A 26,451-nucleotide genomic window follows, 5' to 3' on the forward strand; every position below is an offset into this window, starting at 1 on the left:
CCAACAACAGTGAACATTGAGGCCCTAGGGCATTTATACATTTACTTTGGGGAGAAAGAATGCATCCGCAGGACACTGCTGTGTTCACTGGGAATTCACAAGCCTTCTCTAAATAATTTAGGAGACAACTTCTGACTGGCAACTGCACTGTTTCAGGTGACAATATGTTATAATGAATGTTTGGGGTTGTATTTGTTTTTCTAAATTAACCAATTAGAAGTGCACATGAGTGGAATCAATTAAGTGGTAAGAACACAGTAATTACCCACGTTGGCACCTTTCTTTGGCAACTGAGCTGCTCGATGTGGTTAATTATTTCCTAATTCTTCATATTTCCCTCAGCTCTGGGCTCTGGTCTCCCAGCCTCACCTCTCAGCAGCGGGTTGGGGACAGCCGCCGGTGCTCACCTGCTTGGACACCTTGGCCCAGGTTTTCTTCAGCCTGTAGATGGCGCTTCTGTTTAAGGCTGAGGTGATCTCCAGCACGCCATTGTAGTTGTGCAGGCAGCGACAAATGTCCGCCACGGCCACCCACTTCTCTATCGCGTTGGCACGGGAGCTGACATCGGCATAATTCATTATCTGGGAGGCCACCAGGTTACTCATCTGAGACAATGCAAAAGCCAAGAGAGGCCAGCTAAGAGCCCAAGAAATGCATTCAGGCAAAGCACCTGACTCACTGGTAGAAATGTCAGGAAAATAGAATGGCAAGGGACATGGAGGTCAAAGTCCACATTTAGATACCAACTTTCTGAAAAGACTAAAATGTGTAGTAATGATAATAGCAACAAGAAACCAATGGGGACCTGTTCATCCTCAAGTTGAACAGAGAGGGACTGTTGGGAATCCGTATGTTGGGGGAACAGGTCATTTTTTTGTTTTTTAATGAATACTTTTGATGAGGGAGTTATTTCTAGTAACTATTGAGGAAATGGAAAAGAATGAGCTAACTCCGGAGAAATGGCACACTTTGCTGACGAAGGATTCACTCCTTGGGGCCTCTCCACATGAGCTCCTTCACCCCCTGATGTGTGGGAACCAGGAAGGCCCAATTACCACAGAAAAAGAAAACACACTGACCCCCAAGCAAATCAAACTCTAACCTGATCAGGTCTCAAGTCAGACACACTTAGGGACAGGGGAAGAGAGAACATTTATTCCTTATCTCGCCGGATTTTCCCCACCAGAGTGAACAAGACCTATAGATTCAAAGGTAAGTACTATAATGCTATTAGATGAAACCAAGAGAAAAAGAGGCAGCTGGCACAGCTCAACACTTAGCATACAGAAAGGAAAAGGACAGTTTAGGATCGATTACTAGCAAAGGGAATGCAAGGTCTGTAATCTCATATCCATACACTGAATCTGGTGAGTGTACCGATTCTCTGACAATTCCATAGGTCTCACAGTGTCTCAGAATTGTACATATTCATTAAAAAATTATTTTATATTGAGAACTTAGATTGGACTAGGCATTCTTTCAGGTTCTGAGAACAGGAAACACCAATAAATCAGCATCCCTGACCTCAAGGCACTGAGCCTAGTTAGGCGGAAACATGAAGGGAGGCAAATACAAACAAGTAAATATCACATAATGAAAGGCAAAGCTAAGTCTTCATGGAGGGGTTTGAGGACATGGAGGTAGCAGGGGTTATCTGGCCTCGTAGAGAGGAGGCTTCCAGAAAGAGGTCATCCCTGCCGTGAGTTCTAAAGGATGAGGAGGAGCCAGCCACCGCTTTTCATCAGAGGAGACCATCTGGAAAATGACAGAGGTAGAAGGCACAGTGTAACAGGGGATCTGGCAGTCGTCTGAGGAGCACAGGGAAGCTACAAGAGAGATACTGAAGCCCGGTAGGCAGGGCTCTTGTAGGTCACGTTGAGCCGCTGGGACTGTATCCTGAAAGTGAGAGGAAGCCACTGACCGGATTTTGTCATGAAAGTGATATAAACAGATTGGTCTTTCAGAAAAGTTTTTTTTCTGTGACACTGTGTGAAGAATGGGTTTGGGGGCAAGGAGATGACAGTAGGGATAGTGAGGTAGGAGATTTCGGAGAAAAGGATGAAAGCTTAAATCAAGGTTGAGTCAAGGCAGTAGGAAAGTCGGGGAAAATGGTCTGGGACATATGTAGATTTAGGGCTCATTCGTATATTGGGAAGTGAGGTGGGGTGGGTGACACAGAGGAGTCCGAGATGCCCTCTAAATTCTGTGTTTGGGTGAGTGAGTGTGTGGTCTGGGCCACTACTCCAAGGCTAAGAACATCACGTAAGATGAAGAAGTAGGCGGGGCAGGTCTGGGAGGTACTAACCATCAGGAGACCCATTTGCAATCTGTTGAAGGCACAGTGCAAGTAGCCATCCAAGGGGATGTGAGGGTCTGGAACCTGGGAGGGAACTTCTCATTTGATTGTTCATTATATCCCAAGTGTATGTACGGCACAGAAAACAGAAGTCCATTTCCTAAGTAGGGGCTCTGCTTCTCAAAGAGGAGCCGGAGCGCTCCCGTGTCCTGTCCCTTAGGCAGCAGTGGCATGGGTGCTCCTCGTGGGGTAACATCCACGGAGCACACGTGTAACCTTCAGGTACCCTGCACAAAGCACTGTCTTGGGAATCTACACTGTTGTTTTTTATCGTGAGGCTGAACGTCTTATTAATTTACCTACAGGGAACCTCATAGTCTTTTTTTTCTTTTTTAACATCATTATTCCTTTTATTGTTTTCCAGTAGAACCAGAAAGGGAGCCTTCCCTTTGCCTAGCTAGGCCTCAAGATACTCCCACATATGTGGTTCCATCAAAGGGTGAAGATCATTAGAACAGAACCGATTAGGAGTCCGCGGGTATAAAAACAGCTCCGTCTTACTGCTAGAGAAAAGCAGAGCAGGGAGATGGACCGACAGCTGGTCACCAGCGTGCACAGCTGCAGCAACACTGTAATTACGCTCGAAGCGGTCCCTTCCAACCCCGGAATGCGTATGCGCTGAGTGTTCAGTAATAATGAGGATGATTTGTACTAACCCAACCTTACTGTCACTAGCACCGCCAGGGACCAGTGACACATATGCTAGTACAACTAGTCAATGTATCACCACGACGTAATGATGATTGTAATAGTAATAATAGCAGCAATCTATGCATTATTGAGCATTTACCAGACTTGAGTACCATCAGAAGTGAACCTCTTATGTCTGGAAGTTAACTAGAAATTATTACATCACTGCTCACAGCTCTTAGAGAAGATCGAAGATTTTTAAAAAAACAAAAAACTTCCATCAGTTTTGTTTAAAAAGTGGGGGGCAGACTTGCTTTATTTTAGGGAAGGAATTGTAAGACCCTGATACTCAGCTTCCTATAACATGCCCAAGTTTTATTTTTATGGTTACTCACATCATTGAAGTGCTGGCTGGTTTTCATAATGTAAGGTGTTCTTTCATTTTTATCCAGCTTCATCCACCCCTGCCCAAGAAATTCTCTGTAAGTTCAAAGCAGAACAGAAAACCAGTTAAGTTTTTAAAATGGCAGCCATGATCCTGAACTATGAGTACAAATATTATATACATTAAATTTGACCATCTCAAATGAATTTTGGCTCATCTCCAGCATTTTACCACTCGATGCCAAAAAGAAAAAGATTTTTCAATTTCCACCTTTCTCTTATAAATGTTTGGAATTTTGTCCTTATTAGGATCAAGATAAAGGCTCCTCTGAAACTGGAACACAATGACCATCACAAGAAGAATAAAGACATTAAGTACTAACTCAGGAACCAGGACTATTTTCCCTGGATCGGCTTAAAATTTTTTAAGCCTTAGCAGAAGGGCTGAAAAATCCATCACTACCAAAAATGTTTATTACGAACAAAATGTGTTCCTCCACTTTGCTCTGATATTCTCCAGGACGATGTCAAATCCTCGAGCAGGGATTTCCCTTTGCTCGGCCAAGAGCCCAGAACAGGACACATGGTGAAGGCTGCATGAACACTTGTTACCACTTCATATGGGGAAAGCAGTTACAGTGGTAGGAGCTCAGCCTGCTGGAAGGTCTGTCTTCTGAGTAAGATCCCTGCCCCTTCACTTTGCTCCCGAGCAGCCCACCAGATCACAGCAAGCAATGGACAGGCAAGCTGGAGCATATGGCAAGTATTTTGTATTGGCTTGACAAAAGAGAACCTGAAGTGAAATTACTCTGACACAGTCTTAATCCAGAAATGTTGAGTGAGTTTCTGCAAAAGGTTTTTTGTTCCTCCAAGTTCCTGCAGGGCTGTTGGACGTAAAGGTGTGGCAGTTCCACAGATGAAGATAATGGGTCGATGTCCAAGCCAGCAGGGAGGGGAGGAGAGGAAGAGAGAGTCCCGGGAAGAGACTGACCGTGGGGTTTGGCCTTTGCTCTTTCTCCTCCTCCACAGAGCTCAGTCAGGTTCATCTCCCCCTTCCCGAATCCCCACTGACTAGAGGCGAGTCAGGAGGTGGGGGGAGGCACTGTGGTTTCTTTTGTTCTTAGAGGGAGAGAGAGAGAGACAGAGAAAGTTGGGGAGGGGCAGAGGGAGAAAGACAGAGAATCTCAAGCAGGCTCCATGCCCAGGGCTGAGTCCAGAGTGAGGGTCGATTTCATGACCCTGACATCATGATCTGAGCCAAAATCAAGAGTTGGATGCTTAGCTGACAGAGCCCCTCCCAAATGCCCCATGGCACTTGTGGTTTCTAACTCAAGACTTCGAGTAGTCACTGGGTTCTTTTGGACAGCCAATAGTCGACATTTCATCCCCCCAACCTCATTCATCAACAGAGATGGGGAGGATGAGAAGATACACCATCTACAGAACAGCCTGCAGGGCATCTTCTGGCCTGGGCCCTTATGCCTCTCTGACCGCCCACTGCCACGCCTGACCACACTCTCCCCATCATCATGGTGTCTTTCCTACCTGTGACACGGGTCACATGTGTATCTCTTGCCCAGCCCCTCCTTCATCCTTCATTTAGCTATTTCAAGGACGTGGGCCAACAGTGGCCATTTGTCCAAAGACCTTGCTTGTGGAGCCCCTGATTTTGCAGTGGGAAGGGGCTATGGGTCCCCTCGTGCTCTACGTGAGAAGGCTGAAGCGGTGACACGGCCGTTCATCATGGGGCAGCTGACATCCCAGGGCTCTGCTCTGCACGCACTCAGGGAGCACTCCATAGTGGGAATCTAGCCACACTGTGTCGCAGAGTCTCATAGGTCAGCAATACCTGTTGACTCGTGGGAGCAGGTGAGGAGTTGCAGCAGAATTCCCAGATTTTACCCATCATCAATGCTTCTCAAAGTATAGTCTTAGATCACACAGTAGCATCTGGGATTCTCATGGAAAATGCCATTTCCTTGGCCTCAAACCTACTAGAACCTGAATCTCTGAAGGGGATGTCTAGGAATGTACATGTTTAACAAGCTTCCCAAAGGACTTCGGGCACCACGCAGTTCGAGAACTATGGTTGCAGCCAGAGTGACGTTCCTATAATCGAGGGGGTAAGAATACAAAGAAATTCCCATTCCATGGAAACTGCTGCACGGAAAGAAATATCCTGACAGTCCCCGCGTCTCCAAAGCCATATTTCTAACATAAACTAGGACCAAAAGGCATTGGAGCTGGACCAAACCATCTTAAGATTAAGACTCACACCTCTGTGCACACACGTCTGTCTGAGGAGTAATGGCAGCTCTAAGCCCCCGGGGCCTGCCTGAGGGTGTCTGCAGTGGGGAGGGCCGCACTCACTCGTAGGGAATGCTTCTGAAGACGATGTGGTCCAGGAGGGTGATCTGCTCAGCCAGCTCCATGGCTGACAAGGTCTCAAAGCACTCAGCCTTCGGACAGTCTGTCTGCAAGAGAGGAAGGTGGGGATGACACACGCTGAGACCCAGTGCCCGCAGCCGCTCAAGGACAACGTCCCTCAGGGATTCCAGCCTTGAAAACAATGGCAGAAGGCTCAGAAATACCAGCCAACATTCACAGCATGGACCAAGTGCTGACCCCCGAGTCGAATCTAGGTCGTCTCACCATGCTTCACCGAGAACGGCGCTCGAGCTCCCAGTGCTCAGTTATGGCCATAACAGTGCTTGCCTTCGAGAGGGAGTTTGCACACAGCTGTGCTGGATGAGACCATGGCTGGACTTACCAGTTGAATTATATCCTCTAATTTTAGGTGGATGTCATCTTGATCATCTTGGGAAAGGGCCCTAAAAAACAAACAAACAAACAAATAAATAAAAATAAAAATATCCCCCATGAAAAGAAAACAGGCATGCCAGGAATGAAATGACCATGTGCAGTTTGGTTTTCCCTGGCTGGCAAGCTGGAGGGTTTGGGGTGCACAAGGCTGTGCCGCCAGCTGGAGGCTCCAGAGACATGAGCTGGAGACAGGAGGTCAAAGAAAGAGAAAAACACATGTGTTAAAGACCCAGGAGGGTCGCTGAGAGGGCTGGCTTATCCCAGGGAGCCAACTTGTTACATACAACGTGGGAAATAAAACACCACATCAAAGGGAGCCTGAAAACCACCCGGTCCCCGTGCACCTGTGCACCTGAAATTCAGGGGAGTTCCTGGGGGACAAGAATTTGAACCACTCAAGGCAGCAGCCAGCAGGTAAACTCGTTTCCCTTGATTCCCAGATGGCCTTTCCTGAGACACATTTGGTGCTGTAGCCCCACACACATAGTTACTCGGCTCACAATATATTTTTTTTCTAGTGATGAATGACTGCATAAATACCTAAGTTAATTAATCCTGAAGTGGGTGCTGGTTTCAGAGTGGGAGTGATATTTCATGACCAACAGAAGTTCAGAGTCCAGGAGAATGACACTGATTATATAACTTGCCATCTGGGCCAAGCATTTTAAGTTCACCAAAACGAAAGCATGATCATATATTAGAAGTAATAAAATGTTTCAACGCTCCCGAGCCATGTAACCTGTCTCCTAGAGGGGGGTAGTTTTCAAAGAAATAATGAGTGATGTTCGCAGTACTCTGAACTGATGAAAATAAAACTCAAAAATACGAAATCGACAGAGATGGGTTACTGTACACTCCCCACATGCAGGCCATGTGTGAGCCATCTGACATACACTCTCTCATCGCGTAAAAAGTCCCCTCCAAGTAAGCACTCTGATCTCCATTTCACAGATGAGGAAACCAAAGTTCAGACGAACTAACTTCCCCAGGGTTCAGTCAGTACGCTGTCCTGTTGCTCTCGCCTGTCTTAGGCAGTCGTGTGAAGGCACCTCTTCAAGGATCCAGCACAGAACACATCCAAAAAAGCCCAGTCTCCTTCCTCTCTCTTCCCCTCTTACAAAAGCTTTTGGCTGTTCACTAGGGAAAAGATTCCTTCTAGAGTAAAGGAGTGGCCGTCCTCTTGTCAGCAATGAGCCGTATCATTTGTCAGCGGAAAGAAATACTCATCATATGAGAAAAGGCAGATGAAGGTGAGGAAAAAAATAAGCAAATGCAAGTCTTTCTCCAAAGACTGTTAAATCACACTTAAGGATTCCACATAGGGGATAAAAGCAACTCTTTCCCAAACTTTATGTCATTCTTTCCAGGGTCGTCTAGGTTCCTGGAGAGAGCTCGGTAGCCACATAACTATCTGTACCGATGGAAAATATCTTCCTTTTTTCTTTCTTTTATGAGGTTAGGCAATAGTTTTTCCTTGGAAAGAAGTGGTCAGGATGTTGGTTAGCTTCTATCAAATGTTCCTTTCATCAGTGATCTCACGCTAATGTTCCAAGATGCGTCCTGGTCCTGTTCAATTATCTAATGTCTTCTCTTTTCCCAAATGCCTATTTATGCTTCTTGGGACTTTGTGAGGTTTGTGGGTCACCTTTTCATGACATAAACCCACTCCAGTTGCCCACCCATGAAGTCAGTCATCGCTTGTTTTTGTTTTTTTGGTTTTTTTTTTTTTTCATTTTATGGCATGTTAGTTGTCTACCAAGATCTCTGTCTACATAGATTCAGAAACCAGCTAGTCAGACAACGTTGGAGAGGAATTGGTATTTTAGAAATAGAAAAGTCTTGAGCAGTGGTCTTTTTTTTTTTTTTTAAAGATTTATTTATTTATTTAACAGAGAAAGACAATGAGGGAGGGAGGGAACACACAAGTGGGGGAGTAGGAGAGGGAGAAGCAGGCTTCCTGCCGAGCAAGGAGCCTGATGCGGGGCTCGATCCCAGGACACTGGGATCATGACCCGAGCCAAAGGCAGACTTAACTGACTGAGCCATCCAGGCATCCCTTGAGCAGAAGTTTTTAGTCACAGACAAGACAAAAAACTATGTATGCCTATTAAGCTTCTTCATTATAAAGTAACCCCTGTGAGACAGAAATGGTTTATTACTGGGAGCTTTCAGTTTCCTGTGTAAATGTAATGTATGCTTAAATACATTTCGTGTTTATATCTCGGTGTTATACAGCTTGACTGCAATACCTCTCTAATGTCAGGGCTACATTTGACTACAGTGTGATATGTCTTTATCTCTCGCAGCCACAACTTGTATTCGCTGGGAGGTATGTTTATAAATTTTCCCTTAGAGGGAAGGTGCCTCTACCTCTGGCCCAGCTCCAATAGAGGATGGACGTGTTTCTAGTCTTCAGACTGTCTTCGTGCATTGATGGACAAGCCAGGGCACTGGGCTCCTTTCACATCTCCCAGTCAGCATGATCAGTTAAAAATATGTGCATTTATAATGAAACGCCAAATAAAACATTTAAAAGGAAATAGGATTATTTATGTTCTGCAACTGGAAAAGTCCTCTTACAACAGTGGAAATCAGATAGGCTTAAAAGCAGAGCCAGGAGCAATTGGCCTCTGTCCCCAGACTGGTCCCCACACTCTGGGCGGACTGCCTGCCGCTGAGACTGGCAGGCTTACGCCCATGGCATGACCTGCCTCCGTCTCTGCTCCTCCTCACTTTGTGACTGGTTTAATTGCTTGTAGCTTCACCTGCGGGGACCTGCCAGACCACCCCTTCCTTCCTTTGCTTTCTTGGGCATGGCTTTCCTTCCTTCCAGACTTACTTGAGCCCATTGCTACCTATGCTCTGGCATATTTTTTAAAAAGTCAGATGTCCACAAATGCATGGAAACCTTGAGTACTAAAGTCTCCTGGCTTTGGTTGGAAATAATTCCCTGTTTGTTTCCAAATTAAGAAATAAAGTAACAGGGCACCTGGGTGGCTCAGTGGGTTAAGCCTCTGCCTTCAGCTCAGGTCATGATCTCAGGGTCCTGGGATCGAGCCACGCATTGCATCCGGCTCTCTGCTCAGCAGGGAGCCCGCTTTCCCCTCTCTTTGCCTGCTTCTCTGCCTACTAGTGATCTCTCTCTCTCTGTCAAATAAATAAATAAAATCTTAAAAAAAAAAGAAATAAAGTAACAGAAACATCTTTATAATTTTCATAAATTATATCTATATATTATATATATATAACATCTTTATAATTTTCATAAATTATATCTATATATAATATATATAATATATATTATATATATTATATATATATTATAGATATATAGATCTAGATATCTATAGAGCTATCTATAGATATCTAGATATCTATATATCTATATATAGATCTATATATCTATATATATATATATCTAGATATATAGATCTATATATAGATATATAGATATCTAGATATCTATAGATAGATCTATAGATCTATCTATAGATATATAGATATATCTATAATATATATAGATATCTAGATATCTATAGATATCTAGATATCTATGATATTATAGATCTATAATTATTATATAATAATTATAATATATATATTATATATATTATATATATTATATTATATATTATATAATAATTATAATATAGATCTATAATTATTATATAATAATTATAATTATTATATATAATAAATTATATCTATTAAATTATAAATTTAATAATCTTTATAATTATTATTTTATATAATTGTCATATAATTATTATAATTTGCATATAATTATTAAATAATCCTTCTGATTATTTATTATATAAATAATCCTTCTGATTATTTATTATACTCCATGATGATATTTTTTTCACAAAGAATTTCATGAATGAATCATGGCATTCCATCAGTGATGGTTATATTGAGGTCTTACCTCCTACTCTACTTTCTAATCATTCTGACATGATTTTAAAAATATAAATATGTAAATGTCATACATATAAACACAAGTATCTGTATGATAAGTTATCAAAAACCCTGATAAATTAATGTATCATTATTCCTCCTATAAGCACAATCGTGTGCTGGGGCAGGGACCCTTAAGCTTAGTGCTGGTGGAATGAATTACTTGGCAGAGGGACTTCAATCAAAGATCAGTAGTTTTCTTGCACCAGGATTTTTTCTTTTCTCTTCTTTTCTTTTTCTTTCTTTCTTTTTTTTTTTTTGCACAAATCTATTCACTCACTTGTTGGGTAGATAAGTTAGTGCCTCCAAGACCCGGCTAACCCAATTGGGACTCAGGGTCTGGCTGTGTGCTCAGCTAATGGGCTGGTGACCCACTGGTATCTGTATGTTTTAGTTGATAGGCTCAGGGCTAAACAAAGACTTTTGATTGTTTTGGCCTCATGGGAAGAAAGAAGGTCAGAGGTAGGAGAATGGATGGTGTGATAGATGTTCTCTGCTTGGTTTTGTGGGTGAATTTTGAATGGTTACTGTGAAAGATGTAGAAACAAGAGCCAAAGGAGCTATTTTCACCAGAGACCTAAACTCTGGGCTGGGTGAGGCCGCTCTGGGGTGCATGTGGCGCAGGGATGGGTCAGGTGGCATCTGGGTCAGCTTTTTGATAGGGAAATTGTGGCTTTAAAGCCCTAGCAGACAGCATTCTAGTCAGAAACAATGGTGACTCTGATAAGGTCTCTCTCTCAAGTGGTATCTGGGGCAGGGAACTTGAATAAAGATGCTGAGGCAGAAAAGTGACCGGGTTTGTTCCTGAGCACACGTTTCTTGGGACTTTCGAAATACTTTGGGAAGACTTTGCAAGGGATCAGAAGTGTGGGTGGGCAGCTGGGGTATCCCATCAATAGAACTGCTTTTTTGTTTTGCTTTTTACTTCCTTTATTCTTTTACAAAATAGCAAGTGGTTTAGGAAAATAGTTTCTTTTGTAACAACTATATTGAAATATAATTCCCACGTCAAATAATTCATCCACTTTAAGTGTACATCTGAATGATTTTTTTATTGCATTCATGTCTTTATGCAATATTAAATTGGCTTTTAATGTTATAATCTCTTTGGTGTAGACAAGGTGATAAAGTCTAAGGAAAGCTGAGTTTGACTAAGACCTAGCTTGGTTTTGCTTGCGCTGTATTGCCTTGATGGAAAAAAGTATTTTTCCCAAGAGTTGCTGTCAAAGCTAACAGTAATAATAATAATAATAATAATAATAATAAATGTAGCAGTAAAACAACTGCTACTTATGTCAGGCATGTTAACCTCTTTGTACAGATTATATTATGTGATCGTTACAACAACTCAAGAGTAGGTACTACTAGTCTTATTTTATACCTGAGGGAACTGAGGTTTAGACCAGTTAAGAAACTTGACAGCTGTAAGGAGCTGAACCAAGATTTTATCTGTGAATCCTGCAAAACTTAGAATCAAACTCGGCTCCATGTCATGCTCCCAGCTGTACCATCTACTAAAATTTCTATTTCTTACTGATCCCACACCTTTAATTCTCAGGTCATCTATTCAACAAAAAGAGTTTGCACATCTTAAGCCTGATAAACAATAAGGCCTGTAATGGTAAATAGGATTCATCTTAAGGGCCAACTCCAATCAATGACGTGCCAGTTAACGGAGTTCTGAGCTCACCCACTGGTACAGGCAGAAAGCCCTCAGGATTGATTGGGAATGTTTGGCATGGGTGTTGTGAGGGGATGGGCAGCATGTCTGTCAATCCTGAGAGTCTTTCCTAGTCTGAACACCCTCACTTCCCAGAAGCTGCCCAGTCAAATGTCCCTGGGGCATAAACTTCTAGAAAGCTGTTTCAAAATATCAGTGTTTGAAATAAAAACAACATAATAAAATGTTTATATAAAGAACAGAGGAATAGTAATCATTCACAGATACCACTTATCCACTGAAACCAGGCTTTATCTGGAAATGTATTTACAATTTTAAAATCTGAAAATAAACACAGTAACAGAGGCCCTAAGCTTATTTGGGTGTATTCATAGGATGGAAAAAAGTGAAGAGGGCTCTTAATAGATTCTTAGAGTTGCCCTAATAAAGCACCACAAACTAGATGGCTTCAAAGGATAGAAATTTATTGTCTTAGAGTGCTGGAGGCTAGAAGTCCAAGATCAAGGTGTCAGTGGGGTCATGTTTCCTCTGAAGCCTTTAGAGGAATCCTCCCTTGTTTAACTTCTAGTGGTTTGTGAGCAAATGGCATTCCTCAAACTACCGCTGTCTCACTCCAGTCTCTGCTCCATCTCCCTGTGACCATTTTCAGTGACTCCCGCTTCCCATGACCATCTTTTGTGTCTCTCTCTTCCCACAGCCATCTTCCATGTCTCTCTCTCTCTTCCCATGGCCATCTTCTCATAAGGACACCAGTTATAGTGGATTAGGGAACCATGCTACTCCAGTATAACCTCATCTTAATTAATTACAACTGCAATGGCCCTATTTCCAAATAAAATAACATTGTGAGGTACTCAGGGTTTGAAGGTCAACATACCGTTTGGGGGCAGACACGCTGCACCAGCAAGAGCCCCTAAACCAAAGAAGGGTCTGGTGATGGGATCTTGAACTGATGGAACTAAGAATGACTTAGGAGCCAATTGCTAAAATGCTGCAGGCCAAAAATCTGGTATCGCTGCCTTAGAGAGTGGCTTCCAAAAACATGGTAGACTGAACTAAGATGGACTGCCTCTGTACACTGAATTCTGGATAACAAAGAAACAATATAGTCAAGGTCAGAAGAAAGAAAGGACTCTTTCCAGAGATTGTAAATGGAACTAGAAGCCAAAATGGTAAAGAGCCACCAGGTGTAGCAGATAGATGCTGGGTTTCCCATCCCTGAGTAGGACTAACCATATGGCCAGGAGCCAGGGGGAGAGCGGTAATTGAAATGTCTGCACAAAGCCACTGATGGCCATCCTCCTCCTGCAGAGCAGACTAGAGAAACCTCCACCCATCAGTTCAAGAAGCTACAGGAAAGCTTGTTATCCGCTTGGATGCTGGGTGTAATGTCAACCACAAACCGTCTCTTGTGGGAAACCCAAAGTTTAAGCTTTTATCGCACCTACCAGCTTTTATACAACCGACATGATGCGGGAATCCCAACCTGAGAAGTCATCAGTAAAACTGGTCCAGGACCAGTGAAACAAGCTGGAGAAAACATATTAACTACCACCTGGCACCACATCCACAAACCGGGGGCACGGGACTCTCACAGAAATGCTACCACCCTGCTCATAAACACGAGCTTATGACCAACAACCAGAAGTAATGGCAGGAAAGCTGCCTCTCTCTGCAGTGCCTGCTGGGGTCACAGGGGAGGATCCTCAAGGCATCCTCCTTTTCACTTTTGGTTCCTCAGGAAGCCACTGTCGGGCCACCGACAGGAGCAGCTGCATTCCCGCACTCCACACAAGTTATGTGGTCCCCTAGGAGAGGTCGTCCTGAGGCCACAGACACCAACCTGCCCCCAGAAATGAGAAGCAGATACGTCACACTCTGCGGTGACAGCAGACTCCTGGCAGCCCCCAGAAGTCTAAGATACATCTTCCTGGTCTGATAGGATTTTATTTTCTAGAACATCGCAGAAATCAGCCTACGTCATTAGGAGGCGCCTGCAACCGCGTTTTACCTCAGGATATTTGCCGTGGCTTTCCTTTCCTGAGGAAGAAGGTCTGGGTCTCGCAAAACTTCTTCTAGCAAATTGAGGACATTCATCTTTAGTTCATTGTTGAGTTCAAAATCCTATAAAGTAAAATGCAGCTTGTAAAATTTTAGTTGTGAAGGTTTTAGCTCTATGATACATGACACCGTTTCTCATGATAAATTCTCTAGAAGCTATGTATGGAAATTAAAATGTATGGACCCTAGGACTGCTCTCCCCACCAGAGATCCTGAGTTCATTGGTTTGGGAAGCGGTCCTATTGTCAGTATTTCTGACAGGCTCCCCAGGGGGTGGGAATTTCTCAAAGATACAGGTGCTTCCCTTAGCCTGAACCACCAGGCCTCCTCCCACGTTTACTTCTATTTATCTTGCACATCTAGGAGGTGATAAACTTTTTCCCAGGAGCTTCTTAATTCAATCCTAAGGGATAAAGGGCTTTGCTCTGATGCTCCCAAGGTGCCCCCTACCGTAACCTGCTGTATTGTAAAGGCTGAAATAATGGTCTGGTTTCCCATCGGACTATGTGTCAGATCAGTAACTGGGGCATAGCAATAGCTCAAAAAAAAAAAAAAAATCTTGTGCAAGAATAAAATCTGTCATTTGGGCAGTAACTTGAGTTAAGAACTTCCATACAGACAGGTGAACAGCTAAAGAATAAATGACATTCACAGACTGATGGGGCTGCATCAAGCAAGCCAAGGAGTGAGACTGAAGGGGCGCCCACTGGGCAAAGCTGGGCATCAAAATGAATCATAAGAGTGATAAGTAATAACCAACTGAATCAAAACAACCTGTAAATCCCTAGTGGTGCTCCCAAAGACACAAATAGGTACATACAAAAAGAGGGTAGAAGAGGAACTTTTCTTTATGGTAGAATTCCAACTAATAAATGCAAAGAAACAAAAGAGAAAAAACCCCACCATTTTGCCCAAAGCAGTAACTGATCAGGCAGCTGACTAGATGCTGAAATTTATTGGGAGGCAGAATTAACAGTGTCAGAGTACCCTCTGGCCCCTGCCAGAAACGATTTGTTAATTACAAAGAGAGACTCCAGCAGACATCACCTTAACAAAGTGATCAGTTACCATCACCCATCACGGAACAAGCCCACATCAGGTACCTACTAATGTGATGCTCTGTGAAAATCATCAGTTATTTTTTTTCCCCAAAATGCATAATCTCACATTTGCATTGTGAGGAAGCATTGTGCTCTTCAAAAATGTTAATGCATTGAAAGACAAAGAAAAACTGGCACTGTTCCATTTTATTTTATTTTATTTTATTTTATTTTATTTTAAAGATTTTATTTATTTATTTGACAGACAGAGATCACAAGTAGGCAGAGAGGCAGGCAGAGAGAAGAGAAAGCAGGCTCCCCGCTGAGCAGAGAGTCTGATGCGGGGCTCGATCCCAGGACCCTGGGATCACGACCTGAGCCGAAGGCGGAGGCTTTAACCCACTGAGCCACCCAGCTGCCCCGAACTGTTCCATTTTAAAGGACACCGAGGGGACCACAGCTCCATGGGACAGGTGAATCAGGGATTAGATCTGAGGTCAAGGGGAAAATGACATAAAGGCATCACTAGGACAACTGTCAAAAGTCAAGATTATGTACTAGTTGGGAATAGCATCAATGTTAAATTGTCCTGAATATGATCATTTTAACCGAGGCTGTTTAAGAGCAGGTCCCTGTTTGGGAGGGCAGGGAGGAGACAGAAAGAGAGGAAGAGCACAAATACGGTGAGCACGTTAATTATTATGAGTGACTGTAGATGGGTATCAGTGTTCTTTGTCTTATTCTGGCATTTTTCTCCTGATGTGAAATTTTTAAAGGTAAAAAGTTGGAAAAAAGAAGTAAAAAGGTAACATCATGTTTCTTACACTCTTTTATTAAATGCATTCTTATAATACACTGACAGGCGGCATGCTGGGATGGTCAGGTTTTCAGAGACGATCTGCACACTGCTAGGTCCTGCTTGCAAGGTCCTGACTCTGAGAGACTATCTTTCTATGTGCAGGCGTCATGTACGTGCATTTTCCCTTCTATACAAAGTGACTCATTACAACTACATTTTAACTTTAAGGAAGGAAATTTTGAAGCACTGACATTCTGAATTCTTGTAAATGATTAGAGATAACATTGCTAATTAGAATGAATCCAGCAAAAAGAAAACAGCACACACTTCCTATTTTAGTAAATTAGGGGCAAAAGGATCCGTAATTTCACAAATTGCAGACAATGCGACAGTCTGCCCTAATTTGAGATATTTTTGTGCCTCAGTTAGGTGGAAAACTGTGTAACAAATTTTTCTCAGTATTTCAGTTTTACTGCCTGACAATCAGTATCACTTCTTTGGGACAAGAGCCCCCCCAGGCCTGGGGCAACAAGGAGGTTAATATCTCTTAGCATTCTCAGGCTTCCGGCTGATAGATTTTCCTAAAATTTCATCTATTTATTGTCCAACAGCTTCTTGGCTATTGGTTTTTCTTTTAAAATACATGCAAGTAGGGGGTGCCTGAGTGGCTCAGTTGGTTAAGCAAATGCCTTTGGCTCGAGTCCCACATCGGGCTCCCTGCTAGGCAGGGAGTCTGCTTCTCCAGCTGACCTCTCTCCTCTCATGCTCTCTCTCGTTCTCGCTCTCTCTCTCAAATAAATAAATAAAACCTTAAAAAAAATTAAAAATGTATGCAGGGAAAAGAGAGTCATATCTTGCTACTGTGTTTTTAATTTGTCCAACCCCTCCTGCATTTCAAGGCGAGGGGAGTATTTGTAAATAGCTAATAACCCCACTAACTTCAATCCCTGAGCACCACCAGAGAATTTCTCAGCCCTCGGGAGTCTGTTTCCTTAATGAATGTTGGTATTTATTAGTGAGATGATAGAGTCCTCCTGTAGCTGTGTCAGTCTCTCTAACGATGCACATCATCTGACGAGCATTAAGTGGTTTAGTGGGAAGGACATCAGGCCAGTGTCTGGTCCTTGCTGAGGGATAATAAGCAGTTTCATCAACAAGCTCCACTGAGTACCTGCTTTGCCCCATCCTGGGCTCAACAGGGGAAAACAGCTCTGAGACCCCAGGAAGGCAAGATGCGTGAAAGGTCTCATTAAGGAAAACAAAATGTCATTTTATTATTCTGAGCTCTGGAAAGACTAGCTTGAGAGAGCCCTTTGGAACCTTGGTGGAATCTGACCAGACACTCTTAGCGGCTTGCTGAAGGTTAGAGGTGAGCATTCGCTCTGCTGGTGATGTAGCTGAGGAAAGCACACTATCCAGGGACGGCTGAGTAGGAAACGTAATAATTCTCAAGCGTAGTTTCCCCTGACGTTTGCACAGGTTTTTCTCACGTTCAAAGTGACCGACTGTGCATGATTTCAGTTGTCCCTCGGCTGGCCCAGAAGTAGACAGGGCAGGAACCTATGATCTTGTGTCACAGGTGGGCCATGGAGGCTGAAGGGACGTGATCATACTGCTGAGACAAGACAAGGAAGGAGGTACCAGCAAGCGGACAAAAACACAGGTGGTCCCTCTGACTCCGATAACCTGTGTTCCTATCTGCCAATAGGCCCACGGTTCACCACAGATTCTTCTTTTTTAAAAAAACTTTATTTATTTGAGAGCGAGAGTGCACAGAGAAAGAGTGAGAGGGAGAAGCAGACTTTCCATAGAGCAGAGAGCCCGACAAGGGCCTTGATCCCATCACTCTGGGATCATGACCTGAGCCAAAGGCAAACACTTAACCACTGAGCCACCCAGGGGCCCCTCACCACAGATTCTAACGCAGGAGTTCTGGAACAAGGATACTTTTCTAATGAGCTCCTGGGTGATGCTGATCACATTTTCAGCAGCAAGACTTGCCACTGTGTATTTTTTTTTTTTTAATTCATGCAAAAAACAACGCCTCAAAAACTGACTAAAAAAAAAAATTCCAAATCCTCTGATGTACTACCTAGAATGTAAATTTTTCTTTTTTTACCAATGCATGTGAAATGCAGAATTACCTATCTGAAAGTCCCCATTCAAAACGTAATTGCTACTACTTCACTAGAAATCTAGAGCAGCTAAAAGCCACTTGCCCTATTTAAATCCAGAGGTAGACTATTCATAATAAGTCTGCCTGACAGCCGTTTTTAAATTATCTGGAATCTAATTTTTTGTCGCATTTCCCCAGGCCCTGAATGGGAAATGAGAACCCTCGTTGGGGTTGGGGGGCGTTGAAGAACACCGGCTCCTTCTCGGAGGCAGCAATCGGGGCGCCCACGAGATGGCGCTCCTGGGTCGTCCGGCTCTGCGGGAGTCCGCACCGCCTGGGTGCTCCAACCTGGCGGGCGGCGGAGCGCAGTGTGAGCCAGGCCCTGAGCGGGGAAGCTGCCTGCTGTCGGGTTCTCTCGTGCCCCAGATCAGCGAGCCCTCCGCGTCCAACAGGAGCTGAGGCAGTCACCCAAGCTATCCCAGCAACAGCTTATGTAGGTTAGTTTTTGTTTTCCGATGTTTGAAGCAGAGATGAGGAGACAGAAGATCAGAAAGAAGAAACCACCTGGCTTCCAAAGGCGGACAGCGGGCAAAATGGGAGACTGTGACATTTCAGTCTCTGGAGAGGAGAGGATAGTTCTTACTCCTTTAGCAGTTCCTGAGCACCTCAATTTATGACGTCTCGGGGCGGGGGAAGGCAGAGCAGAGGACAGCAGTGTGGGTGATGGGCAGATGAAGCAAACATTATTAACCCCTAGAGCCCAGGGAGAGGGGTCTGTGATGGGGGAGCGGGGCCCTGCCCCGCTGAGTCGGAGGAGAGGTTCTGGGCCTGCAAATGCAGCTCTGGGAACCCCTGCAAAGAGGGGACAGCTCACCTGGACTATCAGGGAACTTGGCAAATGCTTAGGGACAAGAGGTTACCAGCCAATGACGTTAGATCCCCCTCAAGACACAAGCTATGGCAAGAATAATTTTATTTTACCAAGATTTATTGACTCTGCTCCGACACATTTATCAGTGATTCGAAAGTCAGTATTTCCCCCAGGTTGATGGAGTTCCTGGGGTTGTTAGGGTAACTAAAACTTTGTGAGTTCCCCACATGCCAGATGGTATTTTAATTATGATCTAATTTAACACAGTTACAATCATTATTATTCCCATTTTACAGGCAAGGAAGTCAAGGTACAGGGAATCCAAGTATCCTGTTCAAAGTCACAACAGATAGCAAGCGGCAGACTCAGGACTCGACCCCAGGCAGTGTCCATGGAACACCCGAGTTTCTCAACTGCTAACACCCGACTGTCCAAAAACAGTGGCTATCAGTGATCTAGCGTGGGTAGCTCGGGCTGAAAAGACATTATCAGACGCTGATTGCCCTGCTGGAGCTATTTCCCACCTATACTAACTAACACCCATCTGAGATAGAGATCTTGAAACTCAGGTTTGTATTAATAAGACTAGATCATACAACAGAAAAACAATCTGTGATGCAATAAATCAGATTCTCCAGCCCCCTGGAACTAAATCCCTGCTGACGGCTGAGGCGTGCGGGCAATTACATTCATTCTTTCAGGAGAGCAGGGCAGTAATTAGTAATACACTATGCATGGCCAAGGGAACTCTAGGACACTGGGAAAATCTGATTCAATAAACACAGTTTGAGGGTAAAGAGAATTGCAAGAATAATTTTCTCACTGTAATCAGTACAGTTTATTCCCAACTGTGGCCAGAGTTTTAAAAAGGAAAGTAGAAATACTGCAGAATGGAGTAAAACCACATAAATAATTTTAAAACCTGGGACAGTGGGCTCATAAAGAAGGGGCTTGGGATGTGTTAGACTCAAAAATAAGAGCCTGGGGTTTGACAATGATTTTCTTTCTTTCTTTCCTTTCTTTCTTTTAAAAGATTTGATTGACTTATTTGACAGAGAGAGATCACAAGTAGGCAGAGAGGCAGGCAGAGAGAGAGAGAAAGGGAAGCAGGCTCCTTGCTGAGCAGAGAGTCCAATGTGGGGGCTCGATTCCAGGACCCTGAGATCAGGACCTGAGCCGAAGGCAGAGGCTTAACCCACTGAGCCACCCAGACGCCCTGACAATGATTTTCAAGGCAATGAAAAGCATGCTAGTGTTTGCTGCTCTCTTTGACTACAGAAGACGAAGAGCTGAATTTATATTGTGGTGTAGATTTAGGTTAGGTCTGGGCCATTTTGTCACCTGGGAAACTGTAGCACAGGTGCTGAATTATCTTCCCAAGATCTATGCAGATCAACCTTCATAGGTTGAGCACATGTTTCTGGATTCCTCATTTTAATGAACCAGGGATAACAATCCTCTAAACCAGTGTGGTTTTCAGTTCTTTTGAGGAGGGGAGACCTTATTCAGAAGGTAAATGTTGAAACCTGATCCCAAGGCAGATAGTGCTGGCTAACAGCTGGCAAGGGAGACCCTGCAAAGCACCTGTTTGGCCTTGTCCACTGGTCACCACCCCTGGTCAACCAGCCTTCTTGCCACCTCTGGGTAACCTTGACTCTGAATCACATTTTGTCACTGGAAAAGTGAAAGGCAGGGTTTTCCAGCATTTCCCATCACCCAACTACAAAGATATTTTAAAAGCCTCTTTGTTTGCCCTACAAAAAGAACAACTGACTCAAAGAACATAAGGAAGGGCATTACCTTTGGAATAAAACCCTACAAGACAACTCTACAGTAATTCCAAACTTTCCAGCACCTGTTGAACACTTACTCATAAGGTCCTAGAATCTCCAAAGAGAAACAGAATATATAGAAAATGTGCAACTGAAAAAGAAAGAGAGAAAGAAAGAAAGAAAGAAAATGTATAATTGACCAGCATGTAGTGGCATATGCACCAGGAAGAGGTGATAAATCCCAGATACAATTAAGCCCCAAATATGGTAAGCACAGGTGCTCCTGGTGGGGGTTCAGATACTTGTTGAATGAATGGACAAAAGTTCTAGGGAGGCTACTTGACTTTGAGATGTGTGGTAATATGTTACCTAATTCTTCTTAAACTGGCGTTTGGGGAAATTATTTTAGCAGATGTGAGGTGGGAGGCTACTAGAGGAAGGCACAATGCAAAATGTGGAAGATATGTTAGAACAAAAATAACCGGGGGGAGGCAAATGGCAATGAATGACACCAACTCAGTGAGAAGGAAGAAACCATGCAGAAAATAATATATTCAACCATTTTCTAACAAATGATTCTGCATTTGAAGACTTGCTAAAATCCAGCCTTTAGACCTGGACAGCTGAGCTTAGAAGAATTTTAAATACGGCCCACAACCTTGAAATCACATAACATCTCAGAAGAGAATCAGTTAATTTCAAAAGCATTTATCAGAAGAAGGAAATAATTTTCCAGATTCTATGTTTTCCACTGGTTTCTAGAGAGATGGTTAATTGATAGGATTGTAGCTTTCAAGACAATGACAAAGACTGGAGAGGGGAGAGATAACAGTTTGGAAAGGCCTGCTATGAATCTTGATTTTTAAATTTTCTTCGTTAATTAATGCCACATGCCAACAAAATTATCATTGACCTTAACTTGAGAAGAAGCCTTAGTGAAGAGTGGTCTATAAGTTACACTTTGTTCTCCGTGTCCTGACCCATAAAAGGGGGAAAGACTGGTAAAGGAAGCTGGAGAAGCTTTCCCCATGGAGAAGACACACTCAGAGTCAGGAATGTGGCAGAAGTAGAACCTTTGACATTCGTCCAGGAAGAAACTTCATTATGCAAAGACATTAAGAGATATAGGTTGGCGACATCCGGAAGCAGACTGAGCAGGAGATGAAGCACAAGGAAAGGGCAGCAGGTAGGAAACACCTTAAGACAGGAACAAAGAGGTGCCTGGGGGGCTCAGTTGGTTAAGTGTCTGCCTTCAGTTCAGGTCATGATCCCAGGGTCCTGGGATCAAGACCCCGCATCAGACTCCTTGCTCAGCGGAGAGCTTACTTCTCCCTCTACCTGCTGCTCCCCCTGCTTGTGCTCTCTTTCTCTAACAAACAAACAAATAAATTAAAAAAATAAGACCTGAACAAACCTGTTAGTGCCCCAGTGCTGAGCTGGCTCCTTGGAGTCCTGGGGGACAGGGGCGGGGTCCACAGGAGGGACTGAGGACTCAGTCCTGCATGCCACGGGGCTCCAGAAATACCTCTTGGGTCCACAAGTGATTACGAGCATGTAGAATGTGAAGTGGAAGATGTAAGAAGCTACTGATGTATATAACATCCCATATGGTGTTTCTCAGTGTTTTCTGTCCATGAAACCCAACCACAGAAGGTTAAAGAATCCTGCTGGTCTTACGGAGAAAGCTAAATTTCTGTCTTGGCAACAATGGGAACTGAAAATAAGTTCCATTTAACACACTGGTTCCCTAAACTCTTAATTCCGTTTCACACAGACTTAAATAAATCCTGTTGTTAATTTCTCACCAAGTTTTCTTTTCTTGTTTTTAAAGACATGCATGGAAAGCTTAAGGATAGTTTAAAGGCTAACAATAGGGATGTATAAAAGATAAGCGACAACTGTGGTAAGTAGTTAAAGGAAGTCGGATCTTCTTACTTGGTTGTTTGCCTGGACCACAGAAAAAAGAGCTAAAAAATGAAAATCTATCTTCAGGATTAAAAAAAAAAGGAAAGAAGAAAATCCATAGTAATCAGATAATAGTTTCTGATTTTATATTTTATTTTATATTTTCTAGAGCCCTTTGACAATTCATTTGTGCATAAGAACCCCTTATAGATCATTTTGCCAGTTTTATGAATGAGGAAGATGGTAAACTGCATGGGAATCCAGACTAGAATTCAGATTTCCAGACTTTTCTCTTCACCTGAGTCCTTCACCTGACCCAGGAACTCAAGTGAAGTGTGATGCCCAAGGCAGTTTGTTCTGAGGGGAGAAGGGCAAGCAGATTTTGATAAAATAATACAGCAGGATCGGATACGAAAGTGATGAAAGTAAGTACCAGCCCACGTGCCCAGGAAATCAGGAGGAGCCCAAAGGAACTTAAGTGGCTGGCCTAATTAAATCAAATACAGCATTCTCCGTGTCACTTTGGCTTCCCTTCCTGGGAAATCAGAGTTTGGGAACAAACACTGGTTTGTACTGGGGGACATTCAGGATTTCTTAGCCTGGACATGCAGAGGTCCACGGGAAATGGTGTGGACAACTAGAAGCGAATGAGTGCTAACTAGTATAGACGAGACTAACATAAAGAAGTGTGTATCCCGTTGATTATCTTCCCATTTAGTGCCTTTGTACAACGATTTGCAAGGCTGAAGCAAGAGACAACGAATTTATCATTAAACAGAAATAGTTAGTTCACAGCTGCCAGCTTCTCACACTGCAACTCAATTCTCTCTCCTTGTTCCCGGCATCCCCATCCACACCCACTGACAGGGGACAGGAGCCTCACTATACTTTGGGGCTGCTGAGCAGGGGGCCAGCATCCTCATCCACCTGTTAGGTGGGATGTCTGGGGTCTCCTGACTTTTCACCGTAGCACTAGCTCCAGCTCCCTCCAGGGCCAGCACTGGGGGCAGCCTATAAATCACCGTCTGAATATGCAAGAGGGGCCGCCCTTCAGAAGGGAGGCAGCGCTCTGGCTGGTTGAGACCGTACAGATCCTTTGTTTAAGGGACACAGAAGAGACTCTGGGACAAAAGTAACTTTCCTAAGGAAAGATTCAGAAATAGCAAAAGCATGGTCAGTGTTAGCATATGATATTCTCGCCTTTTTGAGTCAGAAGTGGCTTTGTACATTTTGCTTTCAAGCTGTCCACGCTCCAAGAGTTGGCGAGCGAGATCGGGGATTAGAGCGTGGGCTGGGCAGCCGGCAGCTGGGGTACGGAAGCAACTTCTGCTACCTGCTATCCGTGTCATTTCGGGCAGATCGTTTCACCTCCCGAGGCTTCCATTTCCCCATCTGTAAAGCTGGATAACAACAACATCTCCCTTCCCTCCCTTAAAAGGCTGAAGTGAGGGGGTAAATGACTTAATATCTGAAAACCGCTTCCAGACACAAAAACAAAAACATGGCCAGTCTTGTCACTCAGAATGCACCCTCATAGAGGAAACTGCCTTCTAGGTGGGGCGTCATGTTCTCAAGTTGCCTGTGAAAGACCAGGTGCCCTGTATCATGATTACGACAGCCTCAAAGCTCAGACTGGTTCAGTGGAAAGAAGAGCCCTGGCTCAAAGCAGAAACGGACAGGGAGCGTGGGTGGGGGAGCCCCCCACGGCCGATGGGCAGGACCAGGTGGAGAGGAGGAGGGGCTGAGCCCGAGGGCAGGACGGCGGGGCTGGAGGGCGGCTGAGCACCATCAGAAGGGTCCACAGGAGCGGCTTAGTCTGATCTGTAAGTCAGATCCTACTTAGACTTTTCATCCTCCCACCCACATGGAAAGTCTGTACGAGGCTCGTCCTTGGCCCAACCTCCATTTCAGATTGGGAACAAAGAACAGATCTGCACTCAGTGCTCTCATTTGCTGCTAGATTTAGTGTTTTGCTAAGCAAGGCCAAAAATTTTTAAAATTAAAAAAGGGCTCCCCGTCATCTGTCGAAATAACTGATAGAAGAGACGAACTGTAGAAACTCTCATTTTAGGACGCCCTGATCCCTGCGGTCTTTGAACACACGAAGTCCCTGCCATCCCAGCAGCACCTGTATTCCTGCCCCAAGTGGTCAACTAGGCACGATCCCACTGGACCCCTGGTCTGGAGCGGCAGGCTTGAAGCCCAAACGCGAAGATGCTCACTGGTACGTTCCCTATTGGGAAAAGAGCCACCATCTCCTCTGGGATTGAGAAAACCCCAACACTGATGTTACTTAAAAGTTTGCTTTGTCTACAGACCCCACAGAAGTGTGCCCCTCTTTAGCAGGCTGGTTGCTGGGGCCAAGCGGAGATGACCATGCTTTCCTGTTTCAGAGGAAGGGCGCCCTGCTGGAGAGAGGGAGGAGTTCTGAGCCAGGCATCGGGGAGCTGGGTTTGGCTCACAGCTGTACCTCTGAGGGGTCTAGGACTGTGCATCTATACTGGAGCCATTCGTTGTCACATGTGACTATTTAAATTTAACTAAATTAAATAACGTCCCAACTTCCGTTTCTCAGTCACCCTAGCTGCATTTCAAGTGCTCCATGAGCCACATGTGGCTACTGCCCTTGGCACTACAGATACAGAACGTTTCCACCATTATAAAAGGTTCACCTGGGCAGCGGTAACTGACCCTCTCTGAGACCTAATCGCCTCAGAGTAACAACATCTGCCTGGGTTTAGGCCCCCACAGGGCTCTGCCAGGAGAAGCCATCTGTGACGTTCTGAGCATTCATCTGCGGCGGTTGCTCTAACAGGTCTTACCTCACGTAATCCTCACAGTCGCTAGAAGAAAGAAGGGATACCATCCGCACTTAGATGGAAGGAGAAATGGAGTCCTGCAGGAGCTGAATAGTTTGCTCAGGCACATGGCTGATGGATGCGAGGGAGGGGATTGCCATCCGGGTAACTCCGACCCTGAAGCCCTCCCCATTGCCCCACCCCTTCTCAAGCAGCCTTCCAAAGGCCCCTCGGTTCCGACATCCATGCTACATGGACACAGTGGCCCGAGGTCAGCTCCAACGGGGATTTCTGGAGGTGTGAAAGCTTTCACCTCAACTACTACACGGGACTACAAAGTCGAGTTGTGAGAGCTGCTGATTCGCATCTCATACCCCAACCTCTGTTTCTTTGTTAAGTGTGCTCAGGAAGTCCTACAGGATGTGGATTCTAACAAACAGACGCTAGGGTCTGTGTGAGTGTGTGTGTACGTGTGTACTTCTACATGACAGACTACATATAAAGCTCTCTGATAATGGGAGAAGTGTGTGTGTACATAACAAGTATCATACATACCATTCACAGTGAAAGAGCAAATAGGGGGAAATGAGTGTCATTGGCCGATAAGGAGTTTTATCCTTACTATGGAGAAAGTACATAATATCAATAAGAACAATAGTAAAACCAACAGAAGACTGGGAAATGCCCGAGATGAGGGGCATGGGCTGGGAAGACCCTCTTGGGTGCTATGTTATCTTCTTGATCAGGGTAGTAGTCGTACAGGTGCATTCAAGGTAAAAAGTCACTGAGCCACACTCCTAAGTTCAGTGCCCCTTATATGAATGTAATAGCTTGGTAAAATGCACAAAGCATATAAACCAAAATACAAACTCGAGAGTTCTTCGTCATCAGCTAAATGCATGCTCTCTTTGTTCCCCAAACAATGAGTGTAAGAGGACTAGTGAGTTAGAAACCCAACAGCTGAGTCATTTTGATACAGTCTGTGAAGCTGCTCGCCCACATGACCTGTACTTCCTGTGCCACAAACAAGGATGTAGTCATCAAGCAGTGGCACCGCTGTTCACCGATCCCATTAAACTGCTCTGTCCGCTATCCTTCCCCAGCCTGCACATAGCTTTGGGGCAGGCACCAACATCTTTGAGAACTTTTAGGTACAGAATTCTATCTTCTTCAATCAGAATGGCCAGTCCAATACATTATCCAAGTTCCCCGTTCAGTCCAGTAAGACATTTCCTTCCTGGCCTCGCTTGGCCTGCCT

General features: G+C 44.3%; 1 protein-coding gene across 2 annotated transcripts in view; it reads right to left on the bottom strand.

The window, feature by feature from the left end:
* Positions 1-26,451, bottom strand: part of RASGRF2 (Ras protein specific guanine nucleotide releasing factor 2) — a gene marked incomplete at its 5' end in the record, with an annotated part of 256,694 nt that overhangs the window by 14,408 nt on the left and 215,835 nt on the right. For both annotated transcript variants that reach the window (XM_080803329.1, XM_080803328.1), the window contains 5 exons: positions 408-605; positions 3,382-3,466; positions 5,741-5,844; positions 6,141-6,201; positions 13,843-13,955. In XM_080803329.1, coding sequence (XP_080659455.1) covers positions 408-605; positions 3,382-3,466; positions 5,741-5,844; positions 6,141-6,201; positions 13,843-13,955 — 561 coding nt within the window. The remainder of the gene's footprint in view (positions 1-407; positions 606-3,381; positions 3,467-5,740; positions 5,845-6,140; positions 6,202-13,842; positions 13,956-26,451) is intronic.

The sequence above is a fragment of the Martes martes genome (genome assembly GCF_963455335.1).
Source record: "Martes martes genome assembly, chromosome: 5".
In the NCBI taxonomy this organism is placed as follows: Eukaryota; Metazoa; Chordata; class Mammalia; order Carnivora; family Mustelidae; genus Martes; species Martes martes.